The sequence below is a fragment of the Diadema setosum genome, unplaced genomic scaffold (assembly GCF_964275005.1).
Source record: "Diadema setosum unplaced genomic scaffold, eeDiaSeto1 scaffold_39, whole genome shotgun sequence".
In the NCBI taxonomy this organism is placed as follows: domain Eukaryota; kingdom Metazoa; phylum Echinodermata; class Echinoidea; order Diadematoida; family Diadematidae; genus Diadema; species Diadema setosum.
The window spans coordinates 298,786-308,921 of record NW_027307665.1 but is presented as its reverse complement, the minus strand read 5'-3'; the positions used below and the strand labels follow the sequence as shown (position 1 = coordinate 308,921).

General features: G+C 36.5%; 1 protein-coding gene across 1 annotated transcript; it reads left to right on the top strand.

Moving 5' to 3' along the window:
* The first annotated feature begins 1,507 nt into the window (after positions 1 to 1,507).
* LOC140245836 (galectin-3-binding protein A-like) lies at positions 1,508 to 9,756 on the top strand. Its single transcript, XM_072325334.1, has 4 exons — positions 1,508 to 1,568; positions 5,405 to 5,713; positions 8,518 to 8,646; positions 9,611 to 9,756. Exons 1-4 carry the CDS (start codon positions 1,508 to 1,510, stop codon positions 9,754 to 9,756), a joined length of 645 nt encoding a protein of 214 aa, XP_072181435.1.
* The last annotated feature ends 380 nt before the right edge of the window (positions 9,757 to 10,136 follow it).

Sequence of the window (10,136 nt, the reverse complement as noted above, 5' to 3'; positions counted from 1 at the left end):
CGCATCTGTTGAAAGGCTTGCCTTCAGTTGGTTGTAAATTCAATGTGCAGACAAACAACTTATCTTTTTTATGCAATGTGTTGAACTGTTCACAGATCTTAGAAATTATCAAACTTATTTGAACATACATGTAATGCATGCGCCATGTTAGACTTCAAATTAATTCCTTTAAACGAGTCAGGAATATAGAAATGTTTGAAAACATGTTTGATATAATAAGAGTTCTTCGAACGCGTTACCAGCTGCTTCATATGCATTTTCGTCACATATTTTAGAATATTTGCCTGGTTGACAAGGGGAAACAAACGAATTAGAGAGATTGATAAGACTCAAATAACGGTATTTTTTCTCCTTTTTTTTTTCTACGTGATCAGCATAAGAATCAAGTCCGTACTTTATATCTGAAAAAAAAAAAATATATATAACTATATCCACAGATACATGCACTCACATTCATGAACGCATTTAATATGAGTGCATGCATTTCAAGGGTCTGCATGTTAAAGTTGATTCCTGTATCCGCGTACACATTTATTGCGCATAATGGCTATCATATTTGGTATCGTGTACATTAATGGAGGAAGTGCAGTGAGATTATTCACGTCAAGGAATCTGAGAATGACAAAAGTCAACAAAAACCGGTAATATGACGAGCAGTGAAAACAAGAGCAGTGATACATGGTATAGATACAACGATAAAGCATCATGTCAATGGAGAGGATTTAAGATCTATGACAGGCAATGTTTTGTTTCCCATCATGACATCACTCGTCCATTTTTACAATAAAGGCATTAACGTCCCTTTGACATTACCCTAATAATCAAATTTAAATCGTATTCGTTTATGTCATTTTTCTTTATTTCTTTTTTCTTTCATCTACCATATACTATCAGAAAAAAAAAATCGTGGCTGTTTGGGAAGCAGGAAACAGAATGACACATCACAATACGCGGACTAATCTTGTGCATCTTATCAGGTGAGATGCCTCTTTCATATGCAGGTATCTTACCAGTGACTCAATAAAAGCCAGGCATTTTAAATGCACGCATGGTATCGAACATGATTTGATACTAGCTTCGTGGTAAACGAGGCAAAGAGGTTTATTTCTGGAGATTGGCATATTTCAAAACTTCTTTTTCAACTTCTCCTCATATTTTTAAGAGATACTCGAAAGTAGGTGTAAGGAAATCAATCAATTAAGCAGATTTTGTTTCTCTTCGAAATATCAATTTTCGTTTTATCATATTTAAGCGTATTATTCAATTCCTCGTAAAACCATGTAAATCGAAAATAGCTATTTTTTATTTTATAGGTCTTTTATCGTTTCTCTCATGTCAATTCGTGATACCATTGATTGATCGATCGATTGATTGAATAAATTATTGATTGATTGATCGATTGATTGATTGATTGATTGATTGATTGATTGATTGATTGATTGATTGATTGATTGATTTTTCCTCCATCTTATCCACCATGGTTTTCATATACAGGAATCTGCTCACAATGATTGACAACCGAGTATTGGTGCAGGTCGGGCTTCTCTTCATAAACATTCACCTCGTTGGTAAGCGAAAAATCATTTAAGACTTGGATAATCTCTTCACCTTCATCATTGTGCACTTTTCGTCGTTTTGATACGTGTTTCTGTGGACAATTACAAAGTCTGAAGTAACTGGGTGGGAAGAGCTGCACCTTGATAATCACAACGCTTAGTAAAAAATTCAAGAGTTGGCATGAAAGTCCTCAAACTCATTAACATAATCATTCTACTGTTTCATTTAGTTGGAACATTTTGATGTATATCACATTATTACGTCAATTGCATTGTTGATTCCATCAATCTATTCCATGTATCCATATATCCATACAAGATACAAGGGAAAGCTTAATACTAATCATGTTAGCAATATTTGAGACTGTGAATAACGGATGCATTATTGAGGCGTAGAAGACATTTCTCTCGACTGTGTCAAGTTTGATTCTATTTGGATCTATCAGTCAATCTTCGTACATTTCCTTTGTAGCTGGAATGACGTTGAACCTCGAGGTACCCTCGCATCTCCGGGATGGCCGTGAAGTCACCGCGGTTTGCTCAGGAAATAATGTCTCAGACTCGGCTGTGCCTACATGGTTTTTGAATGGCGGCCAAATTACAGACGGCTTCATCACAGTCGGCTTCACCACTACCAACGAAATCTTTGTGGAAAATAAAGTACAACCCGAATGCGCTAGATAGAATTGTGACTTTTGAGGCAAGGGTCTTTGAAATTTGTCATTTTTAGAACGATAAGATGCCCTCTGGACAAACTTGATGGCGCAATTCCTGAAAGCAGACTTTTCGAACGAGCTTGACAATCAAGACTTTTAGGCCTCAGTTTTGATGAAAATATCTGCTCCTTGCTCCGTGTAATCACATCTGGGTGCAATGTCACATCAGAATCAAGTCGACGTGATGTAAGAGTTGGATTGATGTGTTCCTTGCTATAGCATGATAAAGGTACACACACACACACACACACACACACGCACACGCGTATATATATATATATATATATATATATATATATAGTATATATTTATATATCTCAAGTGCTGATTAATGATGAAGTCCATCATTCAATGCGCAAGGATGACGGAGGCACGTGATGCATTCTACAAAATAGAGAAACAAATGTCAAATAATCTGGGTTTTTTTCTGCCTTTTTATTCAATTGTATTATAGAGACATTTCGACATATACAGAAATAGACATTTTTTTTTATTTTGATGTAAATTACAATATGAAAATTCAAAGCGAATATAGGGAACGCCTCAGAAATTGAATCTGCTAACCCAGACGGAAGTAACCTTTCATCTAGTGAGACACCCTCGATTGATATCCGCACATTTATTCCACAAATAGTACGTGTATTTCACTTACCAATAATTTCTAGAAAAGGACAGATACTTCTTCTACCCATACACAGGTGCTGGAGGCGAAGGTTTGACACATTTTAGCTCAAATTGAGTGTAAGATTCAGCTTCCATATATGACAGCCGAGAAGAGAGAAATGGAAGAATTTTACAAACTCTCAGCGGACACTCTAATACTCGGTTATTTATAGGGTAGACGCGAACATGAAAAAAAGGTTACCTAATATGCCCTACTACAAGAACATGTACGATTATAACTTTTAAAACCTTACCGTGTCCTCATGGTAATATTATACCTTATAGATTAGAAATAATTACTATAAAACATCAGAAAAATCACCTCTCCGTTCACGCCCACAATAATAATGAGGTTATCCATATTCTTTGAAGAACTCAATGCGCAGCTTTATCGGATATGAACTTTGACCGACATCAGGAGAGGGAAACAAAACAGTCTAATTTCTTATCTTCAGAAACGCTGACCGCGATGGGTTTATTAGGCAACCTAGCCTAAAAGAATCACTCTTCATAACCTTACAACTTATTCCCCATTCTCATTTTTCAGAATCATGATAAATCTGCTTCTTTTAAGGCATGGTGGAAATACTTCCAAGAGAGACATTAAGCAGGTTATAAGGCTTTCATAACGGACCCTCTACATTGTGTGCATAGACTGACGGCAAAAATATTCAAAGAAACAGATAAATGCAAACAAGCCTATGATGAGATGCCTTGAATGTAAAGAAGATTAGGACGCAGTACCCTAACTTCTAAGACTAAGCAAATGTTGAATCAAATAGCCGTCATTGGTGTTGTGAGGCATTCAGTTTCTGCCCATTTCTTATAAAGGTTACATATAGCATTCTTGTACCAGCCGAGACTCGTAATCTTGAGGTTGCAAAAAGTGACCGTTGAAGAATTTGAAATACTACAAAATAATATAGCAAAATCTTACAAATCATATGCCTTTTGTATAACATATATGTGAGCTAGTTTAAGTGAAAGGAATGTTTACATTGTCGAAATGAGCACAGAGAAAAAAGATTCAAGTCGCACTTACGGCAAAGGGAAAAGCACTGAATTTTGAAAGCGGAAGTGAACTTTCACCTGCAATAATGGGTAATCACAGAAATATGCGTTTTAATACCCTTTAAGGTTAGAACTTTCTTCTTCTTCAGAGATCTAGAGTTGGAATACTTGTTGATCTTACCTGCGTTGCAGCAGACGTGTAGTTGGGGGCTTAAGAGTAACTTTTTTTTTACACTCCATACACTCCGAGATAGAACCTGCTAAAAGAGCGAAGTGCCTCATGATATAACGTCCTCTCTACGACTGGGTTTAGGAGGACCGCATTATAATTGTCTTTGCTCAATTATACACTGTGATGCCGTCCATGTGCAATTATGACACTGAATATAAAACTAACAAATATTGATTACTTCAGCGATGGAAGTTTATAAAAGAGCTGTCCTGTTGATCGCCTTTTCCGGTTTATTATTCTGCCAATTCCATCTAATCCCATTTAATTTTTGTATCGCATTACTACGGCAGGCTTGGCAAAAGAAAGAGTGCTTCATTTGTAATGATGAGAATTATTTCGGAGAAGAGTATTGGAACAGGTTTCCTGAAGAGAACTTCTTTTTAACGGACAGGTTTGAATTTCTGACCGACGGAAATGACAGAAGACTTTTCTACATGAGTTTATGTTAATAACATGGCGCTGCTAGCCATTGTTGCTTCTTTCTTAGTAAATTATTGTTGGTTATAAATTTCAACTTTTCCCCTTTATCAACATTCCTTAGGAAATCGTCATTCAAAAATCTACGAGAAGATGATTTCTTCTGGAATGGATGACCAGCAACACTTACTGACAAAAGCAGACCAAGTTCGAGAGTATAGCGACCACACTACATTATTGCCACTGTAACACTAACTCAGCAACGTGTCCCGGCTATGCGGGTGAGTACACGCGGATTTATATCATGACAACGTTCCAAAACACACACTTAACATGCAGGGCAAAATGAAACAGAAATGTTTGATCTTGCATCAGCGTCAACATTAAAGTTTTTCGTCCTCTATTCTTGTTAAAAAGAAATAATTAAATATTATCATTATCATTATAATTATTATTATTGTTGTTGATGTTATTATTATCATTATTATTATTATTATTATTAAAATAATAGCAACGATGAACAGAAACTTAACCCAGCAAATCTTCCGAAGATTTCACCAGCAATTATTCATCGAATGTTTAATAATATGACCATACAATCACTGTAATACACATACCTGAACAGACACATGCCTTATTATTTTGTATGTATCGACTGTTTTTCAATGCAGATTGTATGTAATTGAATTTCAAACTGGGGGATATCATACTACAATGTATCATAACTAATACAATACATTACATTGACTTGTGTATGTGTATACTCCGTCGATTCTATAGGCCTACAATATTTTTCTTATAAAACACAGTGAGGCTGGTTGGTGGATCAAGCGGAAGAGAGGGCCGAGTTGAGATAAGGTGCAACGGGCAGTGGGGTACGGTTTGTGATGATTGTTGGGATATTAACAACGCGCACGTCGTCTGCAGAGAGCTCGGCTACTCATCGGCCTCAGATTATTATACTGACGCCCACTTTGGAGAGGGAACGGGACCAATCTGGCTTGACCCAGTCAACTGTGCTGGAACGGAACATTCTCTGCTGCAATGTCGGCGGGCTTACTGGGGATGCCATAACTGTGGTCATTATGAAGACGCTGGAGTGAGGTGTGAGGGAACCAGTAAGTTTATTCCACAAGTCCACGGAAGTTAAATTCGTAGGCAGACAGAATAATATGCATATAATTATATATATATATATATATATATATTTTTTTTTTTTTTCTGAGTGTACTTATTACAACCTCAGTCTGCGAGCGACCTCAACGCCGGACGCTAAAAATAATGTTGTTGCTGTTCATTTTCCATCTGTGAAGATGGCTGGATAGCCCATATTCAGCTACAATAAGCTGGTCTTCCATGGGGTCCAGTTGGACGTGGGGTGGGACCACTTCACCGGGTTAGACACCCTGCTCTTTGCGATGAATGAATGAAGCGCGGTCTTTTACGTGCATGAGCTGTGACTCTCTCATACACGGGACCTCCATTTTATGTCCTATCCGAGGGACAGAGTGTTTTGCCTCTTGCTAGAGGGGACGGTATGTTTACACACAACATTGCTCAGTCCAGACTCGGGTTCGAACCCGGGCCGCGTGATCGTGAGGCAGACGCGCTACCGACTGAGCCAACTCACCGCCCTTTCATTCCGGGTTTTGTTTTTATTTTCCTTGATATTTTGCAACATGGACAAAAAGGTCGTCTCAGAAAAACAATTCGCAGTCCGGGGCTCTGGCAGCACTGATGAGTCATATCTATTCGCCAGTATTTACTACTCGAAGATTTTGGAGTGATCCCTGACGTCACTCCGAAATTAGTGAAATTGAACATTTTTCACTCGAAATTCACTCCAATTTCACTCTAAATTCACTCTTTTTTTTTTTATTCAATCCCTTAAGAGTGAAAATTTTCACTCGAATTTTTTTTTTAGAGAGTTCGTTGTATTTGTTCGTTCAAAAATCAAATTCCCCTAAATCTCTCTCCAGTATGTGTTTGTGTGTGTGTGTGTGTGTGTGTGCGTGTGCGTGCTGCTGTGTGTGTGTGTGTGTGTTGCTGTGGGCGTTTAACTATTAAAGCCATGGCTAATTGTCGGTTCCATACGTAAAGTACGTGTAAACTTCCTGTGACAATTCAAAATACAAAATATAATGTCTGTTAGTATGATGTTTAAAATTATACTCTATTGAGTGTGCACCAGATATCACAATTTCACATCCAAAAATATAATATGTACACTGTAAAGGTAATGTAGACAAATACTTCCAAAGCAACTTATGCTTATATGTTGCTACCAGCAATGTATGTATAAATATTATGTATGTACAGTGTATGTGCGCGTACATGATGATACAGGAACCAATAAATCAACTAAAAAAAATATCGCAGGTTACATTTACTTTCAAAACGCAACCCCCCCCCCCCCCCACATCACCTTGAAAAATGCTTGTGACGCCCCTGGTAGGTAGGATAAAACTTTTTCGCTTCTCCAAAAATATCCAATAGGACTAGACGAGCCCTTGCCTTTTAAAAGTGTGTTCGTTCCTTCTTTTCCGTTATTCTTTGAGGAATTGAAATTCTGGTATTTACATGTCAGTCTTCATAGTGAATGATTTTGCTGGGGTGTTTCATGTTTTACATGCTTTTATAATACGTTATACGTCTCGTGTAGTATGCAATTAAAGTCCAACCTCCTATTCAATAATATTACATAGTATATTCCATTCCATGTAAAATTAAGGTGTATTATCATTCAGATTTTTTAAAACGAAAAATAACGTATGAAAAATACAATAATTGCGGATAGAAAAACTTCAATAACTTGAGTATTTTACAAAATATACAGGGCATTTAAATGAACTGAATGATAGGAGAAATAATGTATAGGAGACAAGGATAACAGAAAAGGGATATGATGACCTTTCAATATTATAACGCTTGCCATAATAAACAATGATTATATTTTAATTTTCCACTTAATTATCCAATATTCTTCAAACATTCACTGATGCATTCTGCCAACATTGCAGCTTTTTCTCAGTCCACATTTACATTTGGACTTCGGTTCTTGTAAAATATGTGTGTCAACGGAAGGATCAAGATGTAAAGAGATAAAAAATATCCCTCCTCGTATTTGTAGAAATTTGAAAGAGTAATTGCGAGGGGGTGGTGTAGGTGAATATCATGTGATGGGTTTAAAGCTTTGGATGTTTTTCTTTGTTTGTTTGTTTGTTTGTTTGTTTGTTTGTTGTATTTGTTTTTTATGTTGTTGTTGTTGTTGTTGTTTTACATGTATGGTATATCATGCAAATGCCTTTCATTGAACCAGACTTATCTGAAGCAAGTGCAAAATTGATAGTGAAATAGAGAAACTGTTATAACGCGATCATTCTACCTATATGTAAAAACATACTCATGGTGCTGATATGTAAATGAAGCTACAAAACACAAGGATGTAGAAATAAAAGGAAAGTTACTAAGTGGGGATGTGGAGGAAAATGATCCTTCAGACTGTGCAAAAAAAAACAACCCACTATTTCATTAAGAAAGTAATGTTCATTTACTTTAGTATTATCTGTTCTATAAGTATTGTCATTGCGTCTTTAATCACTTTGAATTTTCTTTTAATGTCTTTATTCTGTTTTTTTTTTTTTTTTACTTTTATTATACAAGAAAACCTGCTTCGGAAATACGACAATATCAATATCCAGTGTCAATAATTATATTCCTCCATAATTGAAAAACTGATGTGATTCTGTTAGACGATAATTCTTAAAGATGTTTTTTTCCAGTGAACATCTTGGCCAATGAGATTGCGATCTCTGTCTACAGGATGCGGTGGTCTACGGTGGTCATCAAGTTACAACAACTTTGAAGTATCAAAATAATGACCAGTTTATTATCATTCTGAATCATTTGTATTGTTTTTAAGGAACTGCCAATGTATCTACGTACAGCGTTAGAAGCGAGTTGACTTTGCATCCAACCGTGGCTGATCATGGAGGAGTCCTTCAGTGTAGCCTTCTTAGCAGTGAACAGTTAAGAACGTTACAGGTCCAATGTAAGTTTGTTTCTCTTAAAACAATAAAGTAATGGAAAATATTGAGCCAGAAATGTTGTGATGATAGGTTCCCCAGGAAGGAACTGCTCTTTTCAATATGTATTTCAGAGGATAAGGTCGGAGTTTACGCTACTTTATGATACTGTTTACTGTTGTAGTAGACAAACTATCAAGTTTTAAAATTCAGAGCAAATTAAAACCTTGCTATTTCGTATTGCTCAGTAAACAGTCAAGCAATCACGTACGAAAATACCAAACACAACGGCCACACAACGAAGAATATATTATCTCCACCCTTGGCAATTACATGGGAAAGCCGACCTCGTAGCATTCCATTCTTCCATCTAAAAACAACAACAAACAAACAATGTCGGCTATTCCTGCAATTTTCAGGAATAGCATCTCTGTTGTTGATGGCTCGGCCTATGGCTAGGGCCACGCAAGTTCGTTAGGGTTCATATCCATCCAAGATGGACATATCAACTGCCCACATCCTATTCAACAAGAAATTATTTTCGCTAATCAGTCCGATACTCGGTCTAGAATGCCTGGTGCAGTGTGGACATCAATGATAAAAGGAAAAACAATCAGACTGTTCTTATAATTCACAGGAGCATAATTTCTTAATTAATATGCCTCTCGGTTTCTGATTCTGTTTTCAAAATTAAATTAAACTCATAGAAATCAAAATATAATTTATCAAATTAAACCCTCCCCCCCCCCTATATAACAAGCAGATTGAATGTTAATCATCGTGGAAAATTAAATGTTTAATGAAACTTCCTCAATTTATTTCCTGAAGACGATACTACCCCTGGTATGTTAGTGGACAAGAATTCTCGGGTGTTAAAGTCAGGGTGTTCTGCACTCAGAGTGAAATTTCACCGTAACGTCTTTGTATTTTTTTTTTCTGTTTTGTCGAAATACTTTGGCACTCCCTTAATATCTGTTCCTGCCTTTACAGATCCGATTGCTGGTCTTCGTCGAGGAGTTCTTCAGCGGTCGTCGACTATGTACGTCCTGCTCGTCATCGTGTTCTTCCTGTCGTTGTTGACCTGTGCGATAGTGATAATCAAGAGGAAAGAGCGACCACTGTCTTCTGAAAATTAAAGGCCTTTTAATACATTCCAATGTTGGGTTTTGTGTGTGTGTGTTTTTTTTTTTTTTTTACTCTGCGGCATCCACTGAAAGAAGCTTAACTTTGATCCTCAATCTTCTCTTCTTAAATCGAAACAGGAATTATAACCGTTCTTGATTATTTTTGCTTTCTTTTATAATGAGATACTTTTTTAAGGTTTGCTTCATGTTCTTTTATTGAACGCTACATTATTTTTTTCTGTCATCCTTATCCTACTTATTTCAACATCACAGATTTACATATTATGTAAAACAGAAAGTTTCGATTGCTTTATTGCAAATATAGATCTCATACGATTAGCCTGTTTTCGTAAATATGTAACATTACCACTTACTTTGAAAGTTTGACGATG